The sequence below is a fragment of the Erythranthe guttata genome, chromosome 2 (assembly GCF_056151865.1).
Source record: "Erythranthe guttata isolate IM_541 chromosome 2, IM_541, whole genome shotgun sequence".
NCBI classification, from domain to species: Eukaryota; Viridiplantae; Streptophyta; class Magnoliopsida; order Lamiales; family Phrymaceae; genus Erythranthe; species Erythranthe guttata.
Genome location: NC_142534.1, coordinates 2,419,844 through 2,445,846, shown reverse-complemented (window position 1 = coordinate 2,445,846; position 26,003 = coordinate 2,419,844). Strand labels below are relative to the sequence as shown.

General features: G+C 34.9%; 5 protein-coding genes and 1 non-coding gene across 6 annotated transcripts; 4 read left to right on the top strand and 2 right to left on the bottom strand.

The window, feature by feature from the left end:
• Positions 1 to 1,028: 1,028 nt before the first annotated feature.
• KEA3 (K+ efflux antiporter 3) lies at positions 1,029 to 6,657 on the top strand. The gene is made up of 19 exons (XM_012972863.2): positions 1,029 to 1,425; positions 2,213 to 2,593; positions 2,873 to 2,974; positions 3,055 to 3,135; positions 3,225 to 3,326; positions 3,444 to 3,521; positions 3,624 to 3,692; positions 3,846 to 3,896; positions 4,016 to 4,129; positions 4,215 to 4,316; positions 4,407 to 4,541; positions 4,636 to 4,817; positions 4,926 to 5,061; positions 5,176 to 5,247; positions 5,342 to 5,440; positions 5,542 to 5,703; positions 5,792 to 5,881; positions 5,972 to 6,133; positions 6,312 to 6,657. Exons 1-19 carry the CDS (start codon positions 1,378 to 1,380, stop codon positions 6,507 to 6,509), a joined length of 2,364 nt encoding a protein of 787 aa, XP_012828317.2. The 5' UTR covers positions 1,029 to 1,377; the 3' UTR covers positions 6,510 to 6,657.
• A 229-nt stretch (positions 6,658 to 6,886) lies between these two features.
• On the top strand, positions 6,887 to 7,194 carry LOC148772109 (signal recognition particle RNA). The gene has a single exon (XR_016030131.1).
• Positions 7,195 to 7,962: 768 nt separating this feature from the next.
• On the top strand, positions 7,963 to 12,317 carry LOC105949564 (Major facilitator superfamily protein). Its single transcript, XM_012972864.2, has 16 exons — positions 7,963 to 8,434; positions 8,704 to 8,835; positions 8,922 to 9,023; positions 9,262 to 9,366; positions 9,459 to 9,534; positions 9,655 to 9,729; positions 9,819 to 9,918; positions 9,998 to 10,051; positions 10,243 to 10,297; positions 10,461 to 10,537; positions 10,622 to 10,698; positions 10,826 to 10,939; positions 11,014 to 11,133; positions 11,210 to 11,338; positions 11,777 to 11,855; positions 11,959 to 12,317. Exons 1-16 carry the CDS (start codon positions 8,256 to 8,258, stop codon positions 12,063 to 12,065), a joined length of 1,581 nt encoding a protein of 526 aa, XP_012828318.2. The 5' UTR covers positions 7,963 to 8,255; the 3' UTR covers positions 12,066 to 12,317.
• A 1,159-nt stretch (positions 12,318 to 13,476) lies between these two features.
• PPA6 (pyrophosphorylase 6) lies at positions 13,477 to 15,456 on the bottom strand. The gene is made up of 6 exons (XM_012972964.2): positions 15,022 to 15,456; positions 14,591 to 14,751; positions 14,324 to 14,424; positions 14,055 to 14,236; positions 13,877 to 13,975; positions 13,477 to 13,783 (listed from the first exon to the last, which is right to left on the bottom strand). The coding sequence occupies exons 1-6, from the start codon at positions 15,265 to 15,267 to the stop codon at positions 13,691 to 13,693; spliced, it is 882 nt and encodes a 293-aa protein (XP_012828418.1). The 5' UTR covers positions 15,268 to 15,456; the 3' UTR covers positions 13,477 to 13,690.
• Positions 15,457 to 16,334: 878 nt separating this feature from the next.
• LOC105949666 (Ankyrin repeat family protein with DHHC zinc finger domain-containing protein) lies at positions 16,335 to 23,424 on the top strand. Its single transcript, XM_012972982.2, has 13 exons — positions 16,335 to 16,789; positions 16,900 to 17,040; positions 17,533 to 17,645; positions 18,104 to 18,183; positions 19,532 to 19,695; positions 19,914 to 20,052; positions 20,127 to 20,226; positions 20,948 to 20,999; positions 21,108 to 21,185; positions 21,319 to 21,417; positions 21,856 to 21,934; positions 22,619 to 22,767; positions 22,962 to 23,424. Exons 1-13 carry the CDS (start codon positions 16,547 to 16,549, stop codon positions 23,148 to 23,150), a joined length of 1,626 nt encoding a protein of 541 aa, XP_012828436.2. The 5' UTR covers positions 16,335 to 16,546; the 3' UTR covers positions 23,151 to 23,424.
• A 74-nt stretch (positions 23,425 to 23,498) lies between these two features.
• Positions 23,499 to 25,683, bottom strand: LOC105949697 (NAD(P)-linked oxidoreductase superfamily protein). Its single transcript, XM_012973018.2, has 5 exons — positions 25,353 to 25,683; positions 24,758 to 24,986; positions 24,356 to 24,655; positions 23,983 to 24,111; positions 23,499 to 23,780 (listed from the first exon to the last, which is right to left on the bottom strand). Exons 1-5 carry the CDS (start codon positions 25,526 to 25,528, stop codon positions 23,649 to 23,651), a joined length of 966 nt encoding a protein of 321 aa, XP_012828472.2. The 5' UTR covers positions 25,529 to 25,683; the 3' UTR covers positions 23,499 to 23,648.
• Positions 25,684 to 26,003: the final 320 nt, after the last annotated feature.

The following is a 26,003-nucleotide window of genomic DNA, read 5'->3' as shown; positions in this document are numbered from 1 at the left end:
GAAGAGAAAATAAAAGAGTTGAAAAATCGAAAGATAAGTCACGTTGAAAACAATTTTAGCTACTTCACACTTTTAATTTAGATAATTAATAATTAAATAAATAATGCATACTTTTTAGGATAAATTATGGTCACTCCTTTGAGATAATGTTAAATTATGAAAAAATCTCTCATGTGTGGGTAATTACAACTAACTATCCATCAATTATGAATCTTTTAATACTGCACTATTGTAGTATCAAATTTAGTGGAATTTTCTAGATTATGCGGAATATTTTTCAATTTGTATTCGTTTTACCTCATTCTAGGACTGCATTTTAGAATAAGATGACCGATCATAAGTTGTGCCTTGGATGGAAGTATCAGATTGTGGTCCATCAGAAAACTATTTTTTCTGCACAAAACGAGTTCAAAGTAGTGAACATTTCACGAAACTATAAAATTATGTTGAAATCCGACACCATATGGATGAAAACGCGTAAGAATATTCATAATTGAGGGAAAAAATTATAATTACGGAAACATGAGGGGCTATTTAGTATTTTCAAACATTAAAAAAAAGGGTAAATTACAAACACCCCCTGAGGTATGGTCAAATTACAAAAACACCCCTCTTGTTTGAATAATTACAACCACCCCCTCAACTCATCAAATTCAGTGGAATCTTCGAGATTATATGGAATATTATCACTTTTGTAACCGTTTTATCCCATTCAAACTCTACATTATGAAGCAAGATGATCATAATATGTGATTTTTAGCTTGTATATATCAGTTTGTGGTGCATCGGAAACTGTATTTTTTACACAAAAAGAGTACAAACTAGATCACATTTCACGGAATCTAGATGACTATGTTGAATTTGGCACCATAGAGGTGGAGGTCTAAGAAAAAATCATAGTTGAGGGGGGTAGATGTAATTATCCAAACAATAGGGGGATTTTTGTAATTTGACCATACCTCAGGGGGGTGTTTGTAATTTACCCAAAAAAAAAAATAACAACCATATCCACACCATAGAATATGTTTGAAAAAGCAGTCCGAAATATTCTGAATCACCAATCCGCCACGTCACTCTATATTTATGAAAAATCATCATCCAAAAACTTCTCTCTTACTTCGATTCTGTGACCGTTAATTGACAAGTTTCTATTATATTGCAAAACGCTCCAAAAAAACTCCAATGGCGCGTGAGTGAACGAACGAACGTGTGGTGGCTCTTCGTCTTCCTCATTTTTTTCTCGCTCTACCCAGATTCTCATAACCAGAGGATCATCTTTTTCATTACATTTACACCCTCTTATTACATGTTGTAATAATTTTATTGTTTTTGAAATGGTTTATGTAGTACTTTGATTAGGAGGTACTACTCAGTTTTATGAATGTCAGTATGTTTGATGCAGTGGTCCACTGCTGCAATCCCAGAGTAAGTTTCATTCGCTTCTGTTTTTTTTTTTTTTTTTTCCTCCCCAATTAAGCAGGGAGAAAGACAAGATTTTTAAATTTTTGCATTTATTATGTTAGATGGTAATCTTGGAATTCTTGATTACATGTTTGATGTTTGAGTCAATCTGGGTGTGAGAAATCTTGAACTATGTAGCAATTTTGTGTTGAAAGACAACATTTTTTATTTTTTTGCTTTTTTTTTTATGTTGGATAGTAGTAATCTTAGAATCGTTAGCGGAGCCAGGATTTTGAGTTCGGCAGTGCCGGATGGATTAAATAAATTCTAGAGGGGGCCGTTAATGCTATTATAAGCTATTTTGTTAATAGGGATTTGAGAAATATTGGGGGGCCATGACCCCCTTGGGCCGGCTTCGCCACTGCTACGAATTCTTGATTACATGTTTAAGTCATCAATCTTGAAATATGTAGCAATTTTGTGTTGAATTAATTTTCTTGAAATTATTGGTTTCATGTTAGTTAAGCTGAGAATGAGAATCTTATTATCTACGGTTCTTTTGACCTAATTCTTTAATTTTCCCCCTTTTCAAATGGAGAAATATATGTTGATTTAATATTTCGAATTTCTTGTTTACATGTTTATTAAAATTACAAATGTGATTCTTGATTTCTTCAAGTGTCCTCTGCTTTCTTTAGTTCCATCATCTGCAATCAAATAGGGTTTTCATTCGACGTGTTACATCGACAACTCCCACATATTGTGTAGCTTTCGGCTCGGTACGGTTTGGTAATAATTTCGAACAATGCAGGGTTACGACGTCATTTTCCAGACGAGTTCCGCTAAAGCAGTTCCTCTGGCTGTCCACTCATCTCCACATTACCTCAACCACGTCTCCACCGTTCGATCGATTTCCACGTACCATCACAGGATAAATTACAATCCCTTGTACAGAATAAATAACGGTTTAAAGAGAAGAACCCCGTCATCGCCTCACTACAACAATGCTGGTAAAGAAGGGTTGCGCCTCGTGAAATTCGGACTGTCGAAACGTGTCCGTTTAAGGGTGCATGCGTCGCTCGACGTTGCTGGTGCTGTTGATGTTATCAATGATTTGGGATTGGACACTCTCACTTTCTTAGCCGTCACGGTTTTGGTCGTCCCCGGTTTCAAAATGATTAAATCTAGTCCCGTAAGTTTTTTTTTTTTTTTTTTTACCGAGTCTTGCGTTTTATTTGGTCCCACGTTGAAATTTCTTTGCAATCATGTGTAACTAACTATGCATGAAATGCTGATTATCGAGTATTTAGATTTTATATTTTATTTGATTTTTTTATATATCGGTTAACGTTTCTAATGCATGCAATACTGATTATCGAGTGTTTAGATTTTATATTTATTTGAATTTTTTTTACATATCGGTTAATGTTTCTATATATACACGAGGTGCTAATACACGTAGTTGTTTCAGATTCTAGGTTTCTTCTTCGCAGGGGTTGTGCTCAATCAACTCGGGCTTATTAGAAATATCACCGATGTTAAAGTTCTTTCCGAATGGGGAATTCTCTTCTTGGTTAGTTAAATTACGATTTTATCTCCGATTTTTTTTTTTTTTTTTTTTTTAATCGTGACGATAAAAAAATTGAAATGCAGCTATTCGAGATGGGTTTGGAGCTATCACTTGCTCGTCTGAAGGCTCTCGCAAAGTTTGCGTTCGGCCTAGGGCTAACTCAGGTATGTCTCGTCGCATGTCATTATTTGATAATGCATGTAGTAATATTTTGTTTGTACGATGAAATGCGTTCTTCTTTCTTGCGTTGAAGGTCTTACTGTCGACTCTGGCTTTTACGGCGTTTGAGCTTCCGCCGAACGGCGCTATCGGAACACAAATATTGCAGTTTTTGTTCCACTCGAGATCCGACTTGGTGAGACAATTTTGATACGATATGTATATATATACATACACATTGCGTCTACGATATGTATATATACGCTCGTGTGTGTCTGTGTGTGTAGTGTGTGTAATATTATATTATTTGTAGGTGAACATTCGAAGCATAGACGAAGCAGTGGTAATTGGTGCTGCTCTTTCCTTGTCTTCTTCAGCCTTTGTTCTTCAGGTACTTACGATGAGAGCTTATTAGCTTCTCGATTTAATATTTTACGTCGGAGGGGTAAAACCGTAAAATCACAAGTGCGTTATTCTTACATAGAAACTGTAGCTTCTTGCAGAGAAAGGGGAACTTCCCACAAGATTCGGCTCTGCCACTCTCGGAATACTTCTATTGCAGGTTGTGTGTGTGTGTGTGTGTGTGTGTGTATATATATATATATATATATATATTTACTATTTTTTTTTATTATTACTTTTTAAATAAAGTTGAGTTTTTAAAACATATTAAGATGCGGATAATAACATTTTCTCGACTGCTCGATATTTGCAGGACATTGCAGTTGTTCCACTTCTTGTGATTCTGCCGGTTTTGGAAAGTCAGGTACATATATATAAACATACTTAATATAAATAAAAATATTATAATAAAATTAAAAACCATTATTTATTTCGGTTGCTTAATCATCGTTCGGTTGAGATGTAACTAATGCATCCATGCAGAGTTTCGTTGAAGAAAGTATTTGGCCAATGCTTGCGGCAGAAAGTTTAAAAGCTTTACTTGGATTAGGTTTGCTGTCTCTTGGCGGAAAATTTATTCTCAGGCGCGTTTTCGAGGTGCGCATTTTCTCCTATTTAAAAAAAAAAATTAGAATATAATATTTTCAGACATAATTTAATGATTTTTTTTTTAAAATCCCAGGTTGTTGCCGACACGAGAAGTTCCGAAGCTTTTGTTGCCCTTTGCTTGCTCACTGTCGCAGGCACATCGCTCATTACACAGAAATTAGGCTTCAGTGACACGGTTCGATACACACACACATACATACATATACATATATAGTATATACATATATATACGTATATATATAATATAATTTAATTTAATTTGCAGCTAGGGGCTTTTCTGGCCGGTGCTATTTTAGCGGAAACGAATTTCCGGACACAAATCGAAGCCGACATTAGGCCTTTTAGGGGTTTACTTCTCGGATTGTTTTTTGTGACAACCGGGAGTTCTATAGATATGCAGGTATTATTTAATTTTTTAGTTATTATTATAATTTTTTTTTTGTTACCACTTCTTGGCCATTATATAACACATGTTCATTTTATTTTCAATGCAGCTACTCATTCGAGAGTGGCCGAACGTATTTTCACTATTGGCCGGTTTAATTGTTATCAAGACAGCAATTATAACGGCAATAGGTCCGCGAGTTGGTTTGTCTCTACAAGAGAGTATAAGGATCGGATTTCTTCTTTCCCAAGGAGGCGAATTCGGATTCGTAGTTTTTTCTCTGGCAAATAGGTAAAAAAAAAATCGACTTTTTTCGTTTTGCTTATATTTAGTTTTTTTTTTTTTTTGTTTTTTTTATATTACAAGCTTACAATTAAATTATTATTTTTTATTATATAGGCTTGGAGTGCTGCCACTTGAACTGAACAAGCTTCTTATAATCGTGGTCGTTTTGTCAATGGCGTTGACTCCACTGCTTAACGACGTAGGAAGAAAGGTGGCCGATTTTGTCGGTAACAAATTTGAAGATGGGGCTGTAAGTTTATACAATAAGCAGTTAATTTTATTTTAAGCAATATTAATCAGAAATGGTAAAACGATCTCGTTTTCGAGTTAATGACTGAATTAAAAATATGATGGTGTGACGCAGAAAATTGATGAATCGGTGAACTTCGACGCAAGTGAACCTGTTGTTATAGTTGGATTCGGTCAAAAGGCTCAGGTAATATTTCTTTTTTTCACTTTATTAAATATAATTAATTTTAGTAAATTAGTAGAATAGTACTAAATTTTATATAATATACAAAAAAAAAAAGGTACTTGCCAATTTCTTGTCGACGCCATTGGCTTCTGGAATAGACAGTGATTCGGGTTGGCCTTACGTTGCTTTCGATCTTGACCTTTCCGTCGTGAAGGTGAGTGCTTAATTAAATTCTAGTTATTTTAAAAATATTTTCTATTTTTTCTTTTTAAATGTAAGACAAGTTGAATATGTTTGGACTTGATTGAATAACAGACATCTAGAAAGCTCGGTTTTCCGGTACTGTACGGTGATGGATCTCGACCGGCAGTTTTGCAATCTGCCGGTATAAACTCTCCGAAAGCTGTTATGGTTATGTATACTGGCAAGGAGAAAACACTCAATGCTGTTCAACGGATTCGTCTCGCCTTTCCTGCTGTAAATCTCTCTCTCTCTCTCTCTCTCTCTCTCTCTCTCTCTCTCTCTCCGAAACGAGTGGATTTAAAAACATCGTCTTTTTTTGCAGATTCCTATATACGCACGTGCTCAAGATATGAGGCATTTGCTAGATTTGAAGAAAGCAGGTGCAACTGATGCGATTCTTGAAAATGCAGAGGTATATATATACATACATACATATATCATCGATCACACTATCACGAGCATTCCGTGACATTTTTTTTTAATCAAAAAAAATTACGTGCAGACGAGTTTGCAGCTAGGGTCGAAGTTATTGAAAGGGCTGGGTGTGATGTCAGACGACGTAAGCTTCCTAAGGCAGCTTCTAAGAGATTCAATGGAATCGCAAGCTCAAGAAGCATTAGGGAAAGCCGATAATCAAGGGTTGAATGTTATGAAACCAATGCAGGTACTAATAGTAATTAATTACAAAAAAAAAAAAAATCTATAACTAAACGAAACCTCTCGGTTTTTTTTTTCGGACAAAAATTCACCCTATTTGCAACCTTTGCATGTACAAGTGTAAAAAGTATTCAACGATATTTAATTAACATAACGATTTCTTTTTTAATTTTTTTTTGTGAAAGGTGAGGGCTGCGGATTTAGTTGGTGTGTATCAACCGTCGGAAAACGGAAAAATAAATAATGAAGATAGCCTTGTAACTTCTGCAAGACTGGAGGCCGAAGAAGCTAGAGGTGTATTGTACTGTGACATTGGTCCTGATGAAATTGAAAAGAAAAATCGAGTCGGTGCTGCAGTTGAAGAGCCTGGAAAGAGGGTTTGATTCTTTATCGAGCCTCGTGTTTCGTAAATTTTAATAATAATGTATTTATGGAGCATATTATGTTTTTGTAGATGAGAAAAACATTCTATTCTTGTTTTGGAGCCACAATGTATATACATATATTTTTATTTATCATCTATTATTATTACTATTAATATTTTTTTTTATATATGTAAATTGTTAGTTAGTCCATTTCAGAATAAATGTTTAGTTTAATTTTATTAATAATTTACAGTTTGTGAGAGGAGCAGAAGATAAATTCAATTTATTAGCTTTAAGAAAGAGAGAGCAAAAAAAGACTAATAGAATTCATTCCCACATCGGAAATTTAGTAGTTTTGATAACTATTTATAAACAGGAAAAAGACAATATAGTTCGCCGAGCTTAGTCACGTGAGCTTGTAACCCGTGTGGGGGCAATATTGTAATTGGACAAATGGCCAGATTGTTTGGTCGGGTCGTAGATGGCGGTTTACCTGCCTGCCCGGTCCAAGTGGGGAGTTGGGTCACGTGGCTCGGGCGAAGGTCTGGGCCACGTGGCTCCCATAGCGGAGGGCAATGCGCTAGGCTGGCTTTACAGAGCAGCGATAACTTCCCGCTCTCTACAGTGGAAGGATTACAGGCCCGGTTGCTTTCTTGGCCCGTTAAAGGCTAAACGGGCTGGCCCAATTTGAACAATTACTTTTTTTTAAAGAATTGTATTTACTTTATTATAGTTTATTTTTTTTTTAAATTATTTTTTACTCTATAGTTTATTATATAAACGATTAATAAATTTCATGTTCAAAAATAAAATATAATAATTTTAATTGATATGTAAAACTCTTACTTGTAGACATAAACGTAAAAAGTTAGATGAAATAGTTATCTAAAAATAATTCATTAAATTTTATGTGGTTTTGAAGAATAATATGATTATGACATATATGTCATACCTTATGCAATTAATTTCTCTAAATTTTGAGGATCAAAACTGTAATTATTTAAATTGGCATTATAGTTCTATTTACCACTCTAAATTTTACAATGTGAGAATTCAAGAAAATCATTCAATATTTTATACTAACTAATATGAATACCTAAATCACATTAATGATCTTTCATCTTAGTATTTAAATCTCACTTTAATTTCGTACGACAATATTCTATTCTTATAATTTCTCATAATAAACTATAACCAAATTAGTAAATACTATAAAATACATACATACATACATACATACATATATATATATATATATATATATATATATATATATATATATATATATATATATATATATATATATATATATATATAATTGAATTAATCCTTTAAATATTAACATAGCAACATTAAAATAAATATTTAATCCAAAACATCCAATTAAAATCTAAATTAAAGAAATGAAGATAATCATTTCTAATTAATAAAAAAAAATGAAAGATAATCAAGAAATGTAAAAAACATCGAATAAAAATTATCCAAAAACAAATCTCAACAAACTTTATCAAATCATCTTCATCTTTTTTTATCTCCTTCAACCACTGAGTTTTGAAGAAAATTAAAAAGTAAACAATCTATGAAATAGAATCTCACCAAAGTTAAAAAAAAAATAAAAAATAAAAAAAAAGAAAAAAAGAAAGAAAAACAAAAATAAGCTAAGGGAGGAAGAAGGCGTTCACACGGTGGTGGTTGGGTGGTTTTCCAACGGGTCAAATCAATTAATACACACAGTATATATAGCATTTGTTTTTTCTTTTTTCAATGGGAGAAGATAAACCAGACCCAAATCCGAATCCGAACCCGAACCCGAACCCGAATCCGGATCCTGTCCAGGCACAACCGGATCCTCCATCTGCATCAGCGGCTTCGAAGACAGAGAAAGAGACGGAAAAAGGGATGGCCCCATTGGCCTCCAACCCTTCTTGGTTTACTCCCAAAAGGTTTTATCTTTTTTCATTTTTAATAATTGTGTTTTTCGATTTTATTATTGGTGAATTGTTGTTTGAAATTATGTGTAATGTTTGATGGATTCTGTGTGTAATTTACCGGTTAGGGTAAAAAGAAGTATTTAATTGGGGAAGATGATACTCTGATTTAAAGCATTTATTAGGGTTCATTAAGTTTTTGTGATCTATGATTTTTTTTTTTTTTTTCGTTATCGAATAACCGTTGTCGTTGTTGTTTGTTCTGCTTCGGATTCTATTTGCAGGTTGCTTTGTATTTTTTGTGTGATCAACTTGATAAATTACGTTGATCGTGGAGCTATAGCGAGTAATGGCGTCAACGGGAGCCGCAAAGTTTGTCAAACGAACGGTACATGCTCATCCGGCAGTGGGATTCAGTAAGTCCGGTAACGTATTTAATGATGTTTCGAAAATTCTGTGTGTGTACTTTTGGGATAAGCTCGAATCTTGGTTGTGTACGCAGGGGTGAGTTTAACATGAGTAACTTTGAGGATGGAGTTATATCGTCTGCTTTCATGGTCGGGCTCCTCGTTGCATGCCCGATTTTTGCTTCTTCGGCCAAAAGGTAATACAATCTTTCATGCTGCGACGGTTATCGTTGGATAATGTGACATAAATGCAGAAAATGGTATTCGGGCAAATTTTGCAATTAACTATAAGTAAAGGGGCATGAAGTGCCGAGAAAATTTATCCCCGAGTGTGTAGCTTTTTATGTTTTTTTTTTTTTCTGCTCTACGTAGAATTATGAAGTTGATTTCTCTAGCTACTGTCGTCTGATTCCTGCGATTACACAAACTTTGCAGCGTCAATCCTTTTAGGCTTATCGGAGTTGGTTTGACCGTGTGGACCATTGCTGTTGCCTTTTGTGGGTTTTCGTTTAACTTTTGGTCCATTGCAGTTGCGCGCATGTAAGTACATTTTTCCGAACCACTCAAATTTTCTTGGAGCATTTGCTATGTTATTTTTATTTCAATTTTTTGTCGAACTTTGAATTTTGTAGGCTAGTGGGTGTTGGTGAGGCTTCGTTTATAAGTCTTGCTGCTCCATTCATTGACGACAACGCCCCCGTTACTCAGGTTTAGTTTCCGCCCTAAAGTTATGCTTATGCATGAGTTATCGAATTTGCATAATATTTTTTATTTCTTCTTGCATTTGAATATTTTAATATTAGTACGACATGCTTTTCGCCGTAACAGAGAACAGCGTGGCTGGGAGCATTTTACATGTGTATACCGACTGGTATCGCAGTGGGATATGTTTACGGTGGACTTGTGAGTTCCATTTAAAAATTCAATCTTTATTATTTTCACTCCCGTGTTTCTCCATCTTTCAAATAATTGACTTTTACGTTTGACTGTAGATTAGTCACTTTGGTTGGCGTTGGGCTTTTTGGGTGGAGGCACTTTTGATGCTCCCTTTTGCTATTTTGGGTTTCGTGATGAAACCATTGCAGTTGAAAGGTCAATGCTACACCATAGCTCTGTTCTCGACACCATGTTTATGAACGAACCCCTTTGCTAATATGCCTATTTTATTCAGGTTTCTCGCCCGTTGAATCTAAAAAAGCATTGACAGTTGTTGATGAAGATGAAGGTACTCGATTTTCACCGATTAACATTAATTAATTAATTTGATTAGTCGGTTGTCACTTTTGTCAGATATTATTTGGGTGTAATCGATTCTTAGTTTTCGCACATTTCCTTATTTTAAAATAAATAATGTGCGGCTTTCATAATTTGATTAATTCTTAATATGAACGAACGCTTCTGTTCCGATATTAAAAGGTGGTGAACATTCCAGAAGGGAAGTGGTTGCAGATGAAAGTTCAAAGACTTCGGGGTGAGGAATTTACTTCAGTTAATTTGTGCGTCTTTGGTCTAGACGTTTTGTTTTTCTTTATAAAAACACATGCACCACAATTAAGAACACGCCGAAAGAGGCTCCAAAATTATTTTTGGAGTTTAAACGGATATTTTATTTTACCGAATTTCATATATTTCAGGTGCGGAGCTTTGACGATGTTTGTGAAAGATATGAAAGTTCTTTTGCTTGAGAAGGTTTACGTGGTGAATGTTCTCGGTAAATCTTCTATCCTACAATTTTCTCCGAGTTGTTCTATTTAAAAAATGTCACTAAATTAATAATTTATTTTTCGTGTTACAGGGTACATTGCGTACAATTTCGTTATAGGTGCGTATTCCTATTGGGGACCGAAGGCAGGCTATAATATATATCACATGGTAAAGATCTTCTTAACCCTTAAAACGGCAATATTCAAATTAATTTTCAAGTAATAAATTCCTTCCAACGATTTTTTTTTATTCCCGTTTTTCTAATGTTAATATCGACGCTTCTTGTAAAACCCAGAGCAACGCAGATTATATGTTCGGAGGCGTTACGGCAGTATGTGGAATAGTGGGTTCACTGGCGGGTGGTTTTCTTCTCGATCGAATAGATTCCACTATACCGAATGCTTTTAAGGTGAGAGCCTGCATTCTTCTGCATATAGTTGACTTCCGTCAATGAATTGTTCTCACCGTTTTTTTTTTGGGTAGCTTTTATCACTGGCAACACTATCGGGAGCAGTTTTTTGCTTTGCTGCCTTCTGCTTTAAGAGCCTATATGCTTTTCTTGCTCTTTTCGCAATAGGAGAGCTGCTCGTATTTGCTACACAGGTACCCTTTTAAAAAAAAAATTATAAAAAAATTATGAATTTGTTTTCGAATTAAGATTTCATTTGTGACGATGCAGGCCCCTGTAAATTTTGTTTGTCTGCATTCAGTAAAGCCTAGTCTTAGACCGTTGTCTATGGCAATGTCGACTGTAGCGATTCACATATTTGGTGACGTGCCTTCGTCTCCTCTTGTCGGGCTTCTCCAGGTTTGCCTTCTAGTTCTTTAGTTGGTCTCGGCTTTTTTTTTTTTTCTTTCAATAAATATTTCGTAAGTCGGACCAGATATTGGCTAGTGAACTATCTAAAATCGAAGGTTTTTACTTTTTCGCATTATGCATGTAAAACAAACAACAATCGTAATTGTTGCAAAAAACTCAGTTCATAATGAAAAACTCATGTCAAATTGTTCGATGTAGTTTGTGGATTTTGGCTTTTGATAGAAGCTGGAGAAACGTTCAAAATATTGTCGGCACCATCGTAATGAAGGTTCGATTTTGCAGGATAAAATTGACAACGGGAAGAAAATTCACTATTAAAAGCTCATGGAATTTAAGAATTAGAAATGACAACTTACGTAAAAGTTTGTAGATGTTTTATCTCCGATATATTGTCGGCACAATCTTAACGAAGGTTCGATTTTGCAGGATAAAATTGACAATTGGAGATCGACTGCTCTTATTCTAACGTCTATTCTCTTCGTGGCCGCTGGAATATGGTTTATAGGTAAAAACTTGTATCAATGAACTCCCTATACGTTTCATATTTCTTCGACAAATCATGTATTTGTACAGTAAACAAATATTCCGATTTTCTTTTTCTTTTTCAGGAGTATTCTTTCGAAGTGTGGATAGATACGATGAAGATAGCGAGCATGTGAACAAGGCGAATTCGACTCCTTTGCTTGTAGAGAAAACAACGGCAGAAGCAGTCTAAAGTTTTCTTGCCGACAATGGAAAAAGATTCGAACTTTTCCTGTTCTTTAACACGGTACCATGTACATTCTTCAGTTCGATTTTCTTTCGATGATGTAAGTAAATTTTATAATTTCTCTCTCTCTTTGCAATTGACTTTTTTTTTTTTTATCCGAAATTTTTTCGATGTAAAAGAAATTCTGGTATGGATTGTTTTGGTTTTCCAACAGTCTCAATTGGTTTAATGTTTGAAGATACACTCTTTATTGTGCAATCCAGTAATTATTTGTATATAATTTGAGATTGTATTTTAGTGGTAAAAATGTGACATGAAGTGATGATTAATTAAATAACTCAATTGCATTTGATTTTTGATTAACTCAATAAAATTTTAGGTCGATTTGTAATTATTAAACCAAAAATATATATTATCTTAGCTTACTTTGAGATAAAACTGTGACAATTTTTGTTTAATAACACTTGAACCCCTTGTGGTTTGAACCTTGTGCATATGACACCCTTGTACTTTCATTATAAGCACATGAACCCCTTGTAGTTTGAATTTTATACACATGACTCCCTTGTACTTTTAATGTAAGCACATATTTTTTTTTTCGATAAGAAAGCACATCACCACCCCCTCACCTTATAGTATTCCACTTGTAAATAATTATGCTCATTAGAAAGGGGAATTTTTTGTAAGTACAAGAGGTTTATGTACTTATATTAAAATACAAGGGGGTCATGTGCAAAAAATTCAAACCAAGGGGCTAAATGCTATTTACCTTCCTTAATTAATAATCTATTAATCCAACAGAATTTTCTGAAAACTGTGAACTCAAGAAACAGCGCCCACAGTTTGATATATATATGTATATATATATACTAAAAGCACACACTTAAAAAACACAAAGTTTTCTTGGAATTTCACAAACAGTCAAAAAGAAAAAAATGGCACCCACAGCAGCCATGCTCATATTGGGGCACCACCATACAACCGCCACGAAACCACCATCAAAATCGACACAAGTTTTCATGGCCACATCGTCGTTTGCAAAATGGGTGTCGAATAAATCTTCGATGTTCGAGCACAAAGAGAAAGACACGATTCCCGATCTCCCTTCTGATGCGGCGCCAGAACAAGGAATAATATATCGAGAAAAGTCGATGAATATGGCACAAGGAGGAAATGAAGTAGTAAAATAGGGGTCAAATGTGTCATTTGCCATGCTATGTGTAAAGCCTATCCTGTTTTATTATGCTTCTTGTGAATATTTTGTTTCACGTTATCTAAGGTTGCGTTTGGATCGAAGAATTTGAATTTGATGAAAGGATTCTGGGAATGTTTTAAATGATTCCGTATATGCTGAAATTATAAATTATGCCTCATAAGTTGAAGTTGGAAGATGCAATGTACAAACAATCGCGATGAATTGGTCCAAAAAAAACTTCGTTTCTAAATAAGAGGACAGCAGTTGCGTTGCTGAAACGGTACAACCTTAATTTAAACCAAAAAAAAAAAGCTTTATTCGTTTCAATCTCGACAAATGTAAAAACCAGGAGGCGCAAAAGCAAGAGACATTGAGTTTCTTACTAGTGATGCGCGAAAAATCAAAAGCTCAAAACTCGACATGTGGCCATGCATTATTAGACTAGAGAGAGTTCGCCTGCACGGATAGATCTTTTCACCAGCTTGGCCCACGACTCGTTTGTTTCGGTAATAATCTTAAGAGCATACTCCTGTTAATCATCAAAACAAGATTAATGAGAAACCATATTTTATTTTCCTCAAAGGAAATCGAAATTATGTAATAATAATTCGAAAAATAATACCTTATTTGCTGGCTTGTCGCCAAGGCCGAACCTGTTAGCCGGTTTTCCGTCAGGGATTTTGTAGTCTCTAAACCAGTCCCTAATTGCAGTAAGTGTTCCCTTGTAAAATATAAAAAAGTTAGTCAATACAAGAAATTACATAATCGAAAACTAATGTTATAGATAGGAATTTACGTACGGGAAAATGCTTTTCAACGTCTTCGACATCATTAACAAGGGCAGCTCTTGGATCATCCAAAGAAATCGCAACTATTTTCCAGTCAAGTTCCCCTTCGTCGATCATTGCAAGAGCAGCTACTGGTTTCACTTTCAACACTTGCCCGATTTTTCCTCGGGTTTCCCCAATCTCAACCACATCAACTACGAAGAAAAAAATGCGGAAAACAAAAAAAACAATTTAGATTTAATAGAAAGAAGTTTATGAATGATGCTGAACGAGGATCTTACCTGGATCATTGTCTCCAAATGCACCCTCGACATCGGCATTTGCAAGTGAAGGGTCTTCCCATGTTTGTGGAAGCAATCCATAGTTCCAGTTAATATTATATCTACACGACAGTAAATTTAATTCGATACCTCAAAAATGCGAACCAAACCGAAAAATTGAAAAATAAACAAGCTTTTTTCTTTTATTTCATTTTCGGAGTCTAATTAGAATTTGCGCGCCGAGAAAAAAAAATTGACAAATGGGGACAGAGAGTGAAGAATCATTACGGATAGTATCGGAGTTTTCCCTTCTTAGTGTCTTGCTTAATGGGAGTGTACAGCTCATCTGTAGCAACTTCCATTTTCGCGCTCGATTCTTTCGGAATCTCGACTATGAAATTGAACACACCGTCACCCAAACGCAACGGTATATCATGCCAAGGCGAAATCTGCACGCATAATAATCGCAATGTTCGACATTTTAACACGTGAACACGAATCCACATTCTAGTAACAGCATACATTCAGACAGAAAAAACACAACAAACAAATGTGTTTCTCAACTTTGATACTATTCCCTAAAAATTCCTTTTTTTACATCAAATCTTAAAATTGACTAACAGAGATTAACCACATCAAAACAGTCAATTAATTAATTAATTAATTAATTAATCAATTAGCAATCAAATTAACGCGAATTCATAAAAAAAATCGCGTACCTTTTTGCCGGAATTGTCGTGAAAGAAGACGCGGTAGTCTAGGGTTTCGGGCTCGCCCTCTTCCTTGGTTTCAAGCTGCGGATTGTATATCGCGCTGCAGGTGAATACTCGCCTTCTCTGCGTCAACAATCTGTTGCTTCTGAAGCAAAAGCTGACGCTTTGAGGTTTTCCGACGAACGGAGTTTTGGTTAGAAGACCGCCGGAGACGGCGCTGCTCACTGACGCTATCACTCGTGTGGCCGCCATTTTTTGGGGTGGTGTGAGAGAGAGAGAGAGAGAGGAGAGAGAGAAAGCTCTGTGGACTGTGTTTGTTATATTGACCACAGAAATCCAAATGGTGGCTGCTGATTGGTGGTTGTGGCTTTCTAGTGTTTCTATTTTTATTTTATTTATTTATTTATTTTGATTTTATTTCCTTTAATACTTTTTGTTATTATTAATTATTTATTAATTAATATATATAGAAAATATTCAGGCGTAATATTCTGAACTTCGTTCGAAACCTTGGCCACGTTCATCACGATATCTGTGCTTACTGTTACATTTATATTTTTAATTCCAATTATATATATCGTGTAATATAATATGATATTTATTTGCATTTTACACCCTTTACTTTTCTTAATGGGCTTTTAGCTTAAGATTCCCTCTACAAATTAAACCCATAATCAATTTTTTTATTTTTTATTTTATTTTTTTATGTACAAGTTGATTAAAATTAATTAATGTTTTTTTTTGGTATGGCCCTTAACCCTAATTAGTATAGGTTAGGAATTTATTTATGTTAGTTCATTGAATAATATGCCACCAAATATTTATTAATAACAATATAAATAAAAAAGTTATTTTAGAAACTATATTCTAGTAGAAGTTGAAAATAATTAAGAACAATAAGTTGATAAGTGTTCAAAAATACTGTCGAGAAATAGGATGTATTACAATTTACAAGATGATAATTTGTAAAATAAGTTATATATATATAAAAAAAAATTAGCTACCAAATTTCATTAATTTAGCAAAATATTTTTTAGCTGTCCTTAAGCCATATTCGAGAAAAAAAAAATTATTTATTATTTAAACGAACGTTTTTCTTGAATCGTAACCGGCAAAAAGAATATTATACTACAAAATTATATTAATTTATCGAGTTCTAATGTACAAATCATAAAGTAGAACTTCGATAAATTAATAATACCCGATAAATTAATAATTTAGAAGATTCTAAATTTGTAACTAGTCAAACATGAGGGGTTTGTTCGTAATTTAACTTTATTTGAGGGGTTGACTGTAATTATTCAAAAGAAAAGGAGTACAGAGAAAAGATGACGAGAAAGCCCACGTAATCCGTCAACTATTCCACAGTCCACCTTCTCCATCACGGCTTGATCGATTACAAAATTCCGACCGTCTCCGTATCAAACCCTAAACCCCCAAATTCATTTCGACAAATTCCGACGCAATTCCGTTCATCTGATGTGAAGAGAGAGAAAGAGAAGAAAAAAAAAATCAAATATTAAAATCTCGAATGGCTTCATCGGAGATCGAAATCGTATCGGATTCCAACGAACTCAAGCCCTCTGATGGAAACCCTACCGAACCCCGCGTCGTCGACGTTTTCTCCGCTGCAGCCTATGGTGATTTTGACAAGCTCCGGAAGTTCGTTCAAAACGACGGCGTTTCAGTCTCCCAATCCGATGGCAACGGCTACTACCCCCTCCAGTGGGCGGCTCTCAACAATTTTGCCGATATTGTTCAGTACATTATTGAAGTAATATGTTAACACAATGGAATTGGTGTTTGCCGTTAAGTTTAGTAGTCATTATTAGGCTCTTATTTTGGCTCAATTCTAAATTTTGGTACTTTATTTTGTTTTGGAAGCGTGGTGGAGAAGTGAACGCAAAGGATAACGCGGGGCAGACTGCATTGCATTGGGCGGCGGTTCGAGGATCTATTGCAGCTGCAGATGTGTTGTTGCAGAATGGTGGACGTGTCGAGGCTGCAGATATTAATGGTTACCGGGTAACTATAGTTTCTTGTTTTTAGCCCATGAAAGAGAATCTATAGGGTCATGCTGCTGAAGATGGAATGCGGAATGATTGTTTTTTTTTTCTTTTTGTCCAGTTGGAATTAATTTAGTTGACGTCGATAATAAGTTACATTCTATTGGTTGGCCTATCTCATTAAATCAGGTGATAGCGCAAAGGAATTGCCTAGATTCTGGTGGCATGTCATCGAACGGTGCATAAAATTTGCAATAATATATTGAAGATAGAGATTGTGAATGATTTGTGCAAATAATGCCTGATTGTGTGCCCAGACTAGGCTAGTTGATAGTGGTTTATGACTTAACTACGAGCAGGGGGTCAAAGCTTTCCCTATTATTTAACTTGTTTCCTAAATGCCACTTAGGCCAGCGATACTTTTCTCTTCTTCTCTCTTGCTCTGGAATTGATTTTGGCTTTGTTACCATATATTAAATTGTATGAAATCTAAAACGTACTTTGGTTGCAGGCGGTTCATGTTGCTGCTCAATATGGACAAACAGCATTCCTGAATTACGTTATAGCTCAGCATCATGCTGATTTTGATGTTCCGGATAATGACGGGAGGACTCCTTTACATTGGTATGTAATGGTCCTGTACTGTAAATAGTAGTTATTTTAATTCTTTACTTGGAAACTTGTAGATTCCGCTTACATCACTTATTATCTTGCAATTTGGGTTCCATGTCTATAGAAAGGATTACCGTGTACTTATGTGATGTCTCATGTCTTTGACTTCAGTTCACTCCTAAATCTCCTAATTACGTGTGAGGATCTTCGAAACTATATCTTGTGGAACCTTTACCATAACAGCTCTTTTAAATCCTTTGTTTTAGTCACTGTTTTAGATCCTGTACGGAGAAAATAATATTCTTCTTTTCTATAATATTTTGGCTCAAAGTTCCACATTTCTGAGATTGTGACTGCCTTTGTTTTTCCTTCTCTTTGTTTTTCCTGCATGGTTTTTGCATTAATTATTTTATATGCATGTGTGGAACTATGCATAACATATGGCTTGACCCTCTCTTGATTCTGGACAGGGCTGCTTACAAGGGATTCACTGATACTATTAGATTGCTTTTGTTTAGAGATGCTTCCCAAGGAAAACAAGACAAAGAAGGTATCTCTCGGTTTGATGTAGAATCTTGGTATCCTGATCTATTTATAAAGTGTATAGATTAATATAGAAGAGTTTGTGGTGCTTATTGAAGGGTAAAGTGTTCCAGTTTTTCAATGTTGAATTTTCTACTCTTAAGTATGGCATGCTGCATGTTTGCTCTTTCTTTTCTTCTTTTTGTGTTTTTTTTTTGTTTTTTTTGTTTATTTGTTGTATGCTTACTTGTTCTATATAGCAACGGGTAGAAATGAAATTCTTCTCTAACCATTTATCTTTTAATTTTTTTTTTCTTTCCGGAGCTCTAATATAGTGTTTTAGGGACTATAGATATTCTAGCAGAAATTAAGTGCCTGTATGCAAATATGAAGAGTTCAAGACATGCTGGCCTTTTCTCGTCATATCATATATATGTTCCTTTTTCATTCATGCACTACACTCTCAACTTTATTAAGATTACATAAAGGGAATATCTTCCCTCATTTGGTTTTAAAGGAAAATGCGAAGGAAATTATTCTGGAAATTTGATTGTGAGATATAAATATTTTTGTCTAGTTAAATCAATTTGACTTACAAGTTTCCATGATTCCCAAGTACTTTCCAAGAATACGTAAACTGTATGTTTAATTTGGAGTAAGAAGAAACAATATGGTGAAAATTTACCTTTTTCTTCTTTGCTTTTTCCTTTTCCTTTTTATCCACTAAATCTTTGATTAAAGTGGTCTCATGATTTTTTTAATAAACCAATTCTCTATCTTCCTCTATCTCATCATCTTGACATCCCTCCCGCACGTGCGATCTCCAAAGAAATTAAAAAAGGAGGTTAAAAGGAAAAAAAAAATTAATTGACAAACACATGTCCTGGAATGATGTTTCTAGTGATAGATGCTTGGGTGTGTTTGGACGGTTGGTCGGAGAACACTGAATAACAGGGAAAAATGCTTTAAGCTAGTCTAGCATATGCTGTTGGATAGATAATGATATATTTAAGCAATCTTGTCTCTTGTTAGCCATTGTTGCAGTGCAATTTTCCTCTAAGATAGTTCTGGTACTGACATCTTTCCGCCCTCATATAACTTTTAATTACAGTTCTGTTGCCCACATATATCTCTCCATGTTGTCGCGTAAAGGAAATTGAATCATCAATTGATGTTTGCACACACTTTCTTATTGTGTTGTTGTTTGTCTTCTCGAACCGAGTATACATTTTGTTTATTGAATCATTGTAACATAATCTCTGGGCAAATGAATGGATGTGGAGAGGGGTCCAAGATTGTCCTGTTGGGACTTTAGTGACCCGAGTTTTGCCTAGTCTGGTTTGCATTGTACTTGATGCTTATTATTTTTTGTCTAGGTTGTACACCTTTGCATTGGGCCGCATTGAGAGGACATTTGGAGGCATGTAGTCTGCTTGCACATGCAGGGTCTAAGGAGGAATTAGTGGTAAAAGATAAAGCAGGAAAAACTCCTGTGGAGCTTGCTTCTGATAAAGGTCATCGGCATATCGCTCTTTTCCTTGTATGTAACTTTATTGGCGCTATTGTCAAAACCATTTATTTTTATATATATATGCATGTATATGTATCTAATGTGATGGGTGTTTATGGTATATTTGGTGGATTCCCTTCCCTTTCCCATATTTTCAACTTGTTCGTTTCTCCTGTAGCTTTCTGCAACATCATTTTTGTGTTTGACAATATCACCAGGCTGACATTGACTGATTTGATTTGATGCAGTCCAATGCGTTGCGCTCACAGAGCAAGCAGTGGCACCACAAGATTTGCTGTGGACATGACGGGAAGTTTGGTTATGCCCCATTTCTTTTCTCTTTAATGGTTATTAGTCTGATTCTCTTCACTGGCTGTGTCCTTTTTGGTAAGTTTTGATGTTTTTTCTCATTTTTGTAGTGGTTTGACGACTTAACTAATTGCTGTTCTTTCTTTTGCTAGCTCCTAATCTTACAAAGGTTACTGCAACTGTTGGACTTTGGGGATGGACTGGTGTTTCTCTAGCAGTTGCGTCTTTAATCATGCTTACCCACTGCAGTAGGTAGATTTTTACTGTCACATATTAGTAATGTATAAAGAAGTTGGGAGAGCCTCATACTTATACGTCTCTATAAAAATAAGGAACATAGACTACTTTTCATGGAAGAGTCAAAAGTATGTGAAGGGCTTACTTGCTACCCTGAGCGTGCTGCAAAGATTATCTAAAATAAATTATCAGGGGAAATATTATAAAAAAAAAGGAATATATTTGTCCTATAATGTATGATATCATTAACTTTAAAGTAAAAGAAAAGGGAAAGTTGTTATATCAGCCACAAAACCTAAATAAATGCTGTGTTGGGACTTGGAAAAAAAATATTTTATAGAGATTGTGATGAATAAATAACGTCATAATTATGAAAAGTTCTATTGTTTTAGTTAGTTTCGTACATGCAGTTTTATTCACTGAGATTCAAGCATGTCATAATAAATGAGAAAGATAATGGAACATTGACGTATAATTGAACAAAAAGAAAAAGAAAATAAGATCTGTCCTACGATCCTATCAAGCATTCAACAAGATTATTAGTTAAGTCTATTGGCGAGAGTCAGGATAAAAAGCTTTTAATATTTAAGCGAGGTTATTAACCTATCTAACATTCATTTATTAAGGATTTTACTGTAGTTTTATGTCCCTCGTGTTTTTTCAACTCAGAACCTTGTCCTGCTGCAAAAGCTTTTAACCGGCAGTAAGTGACATTTTTTTCCTCATTTTTCTGCAGTAAAGATCCAGGTTATATAGAAACAGGGACGGGTAACCAGTCTGATGCTGAGGTACCGATCTCCTTCCGATAGTTTTGCAGCCTGACTTTTATGGTTGAACTACTGAACTCATAGTTTGTTAATTCATATTGGAACTGACTTACTGTTTATCTCATGCAGGATCCTTTATTGAATATTGATTTAAATAATAATTCTACTTGGAACGGGAACTGGTCGCAACTTTGCCCTACCTGCAAGGTTACTCCATGATGTTTTATTTTTTTAATATCCTGAGAAACAAATCATTTATGATATATGAATGGTTTCGATGATTCTTTGAGGCTTCCGTGTTCTAATATTTGTGTTTCATCTTTTGTTACTGTCCTTCTAGATAATAAGACCTGTTCGCTCTAAGCATTGTGCTGTATGTAAACGCTGTGTGGAGCAGTTTGACCATCACTGCCCCTGGATCTCAAATTGCGTGGGGAAGGTAAATTCATTTAATGTCTGCATAATGGAACTTTTGCCGTCTTCAATGCTCACATGCAAATATGCAATGATACGTAGAGAGTTTCATTATGAACTGCAACAGCATCTTGCTTCTAGTTAGACGCCAAGTTTCTCGAGTTACCTGATGTTATCAAAAGTGAAAAAGTTATTTATAGTTTCCATAATCTGCAAGGAACTATGTGCAAGGCTTGAATTAGATATGAGGAACGGAATTTCCATAATCTGGAAGGAACTATGTGCAAGGCTTGAATTAGATATGAGGAACGGAATTATAATCTAAATGTTGTTTTTTTGTATCCGGTTATTTGTTAATCTTTACCTTTTTGAGCTGATTAGTTATTACTTTAGATTTATGTATGTTTTCTTCCTTTTGTCGCAAATACTCATTCTTAATAGAATTGTTTTTTGAATATTGCAGAGGAATAAACGAGACTTTGTTACTTTCCTCGTCATGGGAACTTTAACAACATCAATTGGTGGGATGGTTGCTATACAGAGTATGTTTGATCAGCCACACTTCTATTAACTATTTACCTTTAAAGCTGTATCTCATACTAATAGTCCTTATAGTTTCAATGAAGTCTCAACTCAGTTCTAGAATACCAAACCGGTGAATGTCACTTTTTTTTTCTCAATTTGGATATATTTATTAAATTTTCTTAGGTTGCATTTCGTTGGATGGTTTTCGGAACAAAGGCTTTCATTTTCATAATAACAAACACATTAGACTTGTTTGGATAATTTTAAGTAGCAATGGGTTCTAAATCCTCTAGCACCCACTGTTTAAGTTAGCGATGTTGGATTTCAAATACGTCTAGTACTGAAGTCATCTGAATCCTTAGCTTTAAACCCCAAATTCATATTCCAGTTATCCAACATCAACCTTAATGAACCGAGTCGTTTTTTGCGGATGCAATGCATCTATTCTAATTCCGTGTGAAATTTAATTGCCTCTCTGCCTAAGCTTTTATTTGAGTATTAATGTTGTTTTTATGCTTCTCAACAACGAGGTTTCCGAAATCGGACCAAATAATGACTGATATATTGTAGGAAATGATGTCATTAAACTGAAACCAAAGTAACAGTCTCCTGACAAATTTTGTTTTGTTAATACTAGAAGTGTAAGTTGTAACACCGACTTTTTTGAATAAAATAATAGCTTATGTGATGTGATGCAACAGGAATTTGGACATCTGTACCAGCGTTATCAACTGGAGAGACATGGACACATCACGTAATATTTGAGTATCCTGGTGTCATTGCTTTCCTTGTTCTTGATGCAGCTATCTTCTTTGCTGCAACAACACTATTGGGTGTTCAGGCTTATCAGGTGACGGATTTTTTGTTTTATTTTTTATTTTTATTTTATTCCATTGTCCTTTTTGGCGATTGGTGGACATGCTAAATATAACAAAAGCTGCATTTTTACAAAGTTAGTGATCCAGAGTGCTTACGCTTATTCTATAATGTCCAATTGGTGCTTTTTTTTTTTTTTTTTTGAGGTAGTGTTTTATCTTTATGCAGATTGCTCGAAACGTCACGACAAATGAAGTAGCAAATGCAATGCGATATGGTTATCTTCGTGGGCCAGATGGGAGGTTTAGAAACCCATATAATCACGGTTGTTGGAAGAATTGCTCTGATTTCCTAATACATGGCCACACGGACGATGATGAGATTGCTTGGCCTCCTCTTCAGCAGATCGCCAGCTAGTACATACATACATATTACATATACACATATCTATATGTATGTACGATTGTACGTATGCATGCCGGATGATGATACAAGAATCCCTTTGGCTTTTGGGGATCTCGTTACATAATGGGTACACACTACAATCTCGTATTTATTGTAACTTATTTGCAGAAAAAAATTGAGAATGTAATTGTCGTGTATAATGTAATGTTACATTTGAAGAAAAATAACTTTCGATATTTGTGATTGATACTGGACGAGAATCAATACATATGATGTTTTTCTGCTCTGATTAGTTTTTTTTTCTTTATGTTATCTGTAATCACCATGAGTTTTTTGTTTAGCACTTATAAGACATTCTCAACCGAGATTTAATTACATTAAACACACAATCAAGTGTATATTACATAAAATGTAATACAATTATTTTCTGCTTGAATGATTGCCCGAAAGGCGAAAACAAAGTTAATAAAGCAACGGGTGAAATTTGAGCAAGGAATAATACTAGATTCTTCAACTCTGCTGAATACCACTAGGCCATGTTTGATTCTTCACGGGCTTCAGAATCGCTTCTATCTCGGATAGAGTTTTCTCATCCTTCCCAACTGTCGAAACTTCTATTGCGGCTTCCACGTTTTCATTAACCTGATTTTCATAACTTTATAGTCAACACGGTATTAAATAATTCATTTTTACCATGCTATTATTTATTTTTTTAGCTGAAATCAAGATTAAAATTCCATGAGGAGTCGAACGAACAAGTGGTCGGGATTGAGCTTTCAATATTTTATTATCAATACGTCTTCTGAAGAAACATTTGAAGTAGAAATGGAGAAATATTATTAACCTGCTTAACGGAGTTCATTCCAACCAAGATAGTCGAAATATCTTTATTTGATAAGCTATATTGCAATGCTAGCTTTGATATGTTCTTTCCTTTCTCTTTACAATACGCTGCAGCAGCTTTACACGCAGCCTGAAAGGAAACCACCGTGAAGCTTAAGAACATAATCTATTCGACAAAACATTCAATAGATCGACTTTGGAAAGTAATGTTTGATATCGATTTTAGAAAGTAGGAAGTTTAATACAACAGTCTCAAGGTTCAAGAAAGTTCTTTTCCTTACGAATATAGAGATACGGAAACTTGAAAACGAACAATAACACGCTACTAATAATTCATCACAAAAGTCTAAGAAATATTAAAAGAATACAATCACCTTGAGTTCAGGGGAAGAAGGGTGCCACTCGGGCGGGCCCGTTTCTGTAAGAAGACCCATCGAAAGAGGAGAAGCACTTATTATACCGACACCTTTGCTTTTCAAGTAAGGCAGTAAATCCTCCAAAGTCGAATCGTTGATACCATAGTGACAATAAGACAGTACTACATCAACTGTTCCAGGTGGCACTCTATCCAAAACATAAGAAAAAATTTCCAACGGAAGCCCCGTTATACCAATGAATTTAATCTTCCCCGCTTCCTTTAATTTAACGAGTGCCGGGATTGTCTCAGTCACAATCTGTACATCGAAAAAAAAACAATCCGATACTTTTTGAATCAATAAATAGAAATGCAAATTCGAAGGTGTTTCGAGCAATAGAGACGAAACTGAAAACAGAACCTGGTCGAGTGAGGTGAATTCTATATCGTGACATTGGAGGATATCTACGTAATCGAGCTGCAGTCTTTCGAGGCTCTCGTCAATGCTCTTCGTCACTCTTTCGGCACTGAAATCGAAACCATCTGCGTACCTTCCACACTTTGTAGATACAATGTACTCGTTTCTAGGAACTTCCAAAGCTTTTAGGGCTTTTCCCAGCATTTTTTCGGACAATGTTCCTCCATAATACCTGAATATCTCATAAGTATAATAAGAAATATCAGAATTTGATCACATTTTTTGAAAATCCCAACAGAAATTGACTAACAATCGTTTTACTACAACAAAATCAAAATATGCAGAGATCTACAGCGTCAAGAAAAAATAATTAATAGATCAAATAGAAGAAGGGACAAATTGAGAAATCTCACAACCCAAATTAAGATCAACACACACTACACACACATGAAGGGGCAAAAAAAAAAAAAAAAAACCCTAATAACCATTAAATCAACAAAAAAATATCCACATTGATTGAGACGATTCAGCACTGGACTGAAACAAACCAACAGCTAAAATGGAGGATAAAAACAAAGAAGAATTGAATTGAGTTTACGGAGAAGTGTCGAAGAAGTTGATTCCGAGGGTGAAGGCTTGGCGGACGGTGGCGATGGCGTCGGATTCAGAAACGACGCCGAAAACATTGCCGAGAGGAGACGCGCCGAAGCCCACGCAGCTGAGATTGAGGCCGGTGTTCCCCAACGGCCGGAGCTCCAGTGGATTCGCCGCCATTATTGATAGTGATTTTACTGAATTTTTTTTGATAGCTGTTTATCTGGAATATATGAATTTCTTGCTGTTAACTGTCACTAGTGGGAAAAGGAATAATCTAAACACCGTTGTATTTTTCAATTTTTAATTCGTTTAAATATAATATTTATTTCCTTAATAATATTCAAAGATTCTCCCTCTCTTATTACTTTTATCTTTTCTATTAAAAGAATCTGAGAATAATTTTTTTATTTATTTAAATTTTTTTAATGGTCTTTCGTTACAATCTTTCTAAAAAAAGATTTTTTCATATTTAGCACTTCCCGGAAAATTTTGATTTTTTTTTTTCGAAAGTGAAAAACTAGTTCCAATTTTGTTAAGAAAAATGATCGGAACTCAGAAATTCTAAAATTGAAAGGAAAAAACTCGTTCCAAAATCGCAATTCAGAAAATCCACCTTTTTAGTAACCTAAAATGTAAAATACAAAATAGTTTT

Coding starts and splice junctions, on each gene's coding strand:
- LOC105949564 (XM_012972864.2), top strand. CDS start 8,256: ATGGGAGAAGATAAACCAGACCCAAATCCGAATCCGAACCCGAACCCG. Junction 10,940..11,013: donor CTATACCGAATGCTTTTAAG/GTGAGAGCCTGC, acceptor TTTTTTGGGTAG/CTTTTATCACTGGCAACACT. Junction 11,339..11,776: donor CTCTTGTCGGGCTTCTCCAG/GTTTGCCTTCTA, acceptor TCGATTTTGCAG/GATAAAATTGACAATTGGAG.
- LOC105949697 (XM_012973018.2), bottom strand. CDS start 25,528: ATGGCGGCGAATCCACTGGAGCTCCGGCCGTTGGGGAACACCGGCCTC. Junction 24,112..24,355: donor CTTCTTCCCCTGAACTCAAG/GTGATTGTATTC, acceptor GTTTCCTTTCAG/GCTGCGTGTAAAGCTGCTGC. Junction 23,781..23,982: donor GAATGAACTCCGTTAAGCAG/GTTAATAATATT, acceptor TATGAAAATCAG/GTTAATGAAAACGTGGAAGC.
- PPA6 (XM_012972964.2), bottom strand. CDS start 15,267: ATGGCGGCCACACGAGTGATAGCGTCAGTGAGCAGCGCCGTCTCCGGC. Junction 14,237..14,323: donor ATTTGGAGACAATGATCCAG/GTAAGATCCTCG, acceptor TTTTCTTCGTAG/TTGATGTGGTTGAGATTGGG. Junction 13,784..13,876: donor GCGACAAGCCAGCAAATAAG/GTATTATTTTTC, acceptor GATGATTAACAG/GAGTATGCTCTTAAGATTAT.
- LOC105949666 (XM_012972982.2), top strand. CDS start 16,547: ATGGCTTCATCGGAGATCGAAATCGTATCGGATTCCAACGAACTCAAG. Junction 18,184..19,531: donor AGGAAAACAAGACAAAGAAG/GTATCTCTCGGT, acceptor TTTTTTGTCTAG/GTTGTACACCTTTGCATTGG. Junction 20,053..20,126: donor CACTGGCTGTGTCCTTTTTG/GTAAGTTTTGAT, acceptor TTCTTTTGCTAG/CTCCTAATCTTACAAAGGTT.
- KEA3 (XM_012972863.2), top strand. CDS start 1,378: ATGAATGTCAGTATGTTTGATGCAGTGGTCCACTGCTGCAATCCCAGA. Junction 4,542..4,635: donor GGAGTTCTATAGATATGCAG/GTATTATTTAAT, acceptor TTTTCAATGCAG/CTACTCATTCGAGAGTGGCC. Junction 5,248..5,341: donor GATTCGGTCAAAAGGCTCAG/GTAATATTTCTT, acceptor AAAAAAAAAAAG/GTACTTGCCAATTTCTTGTC.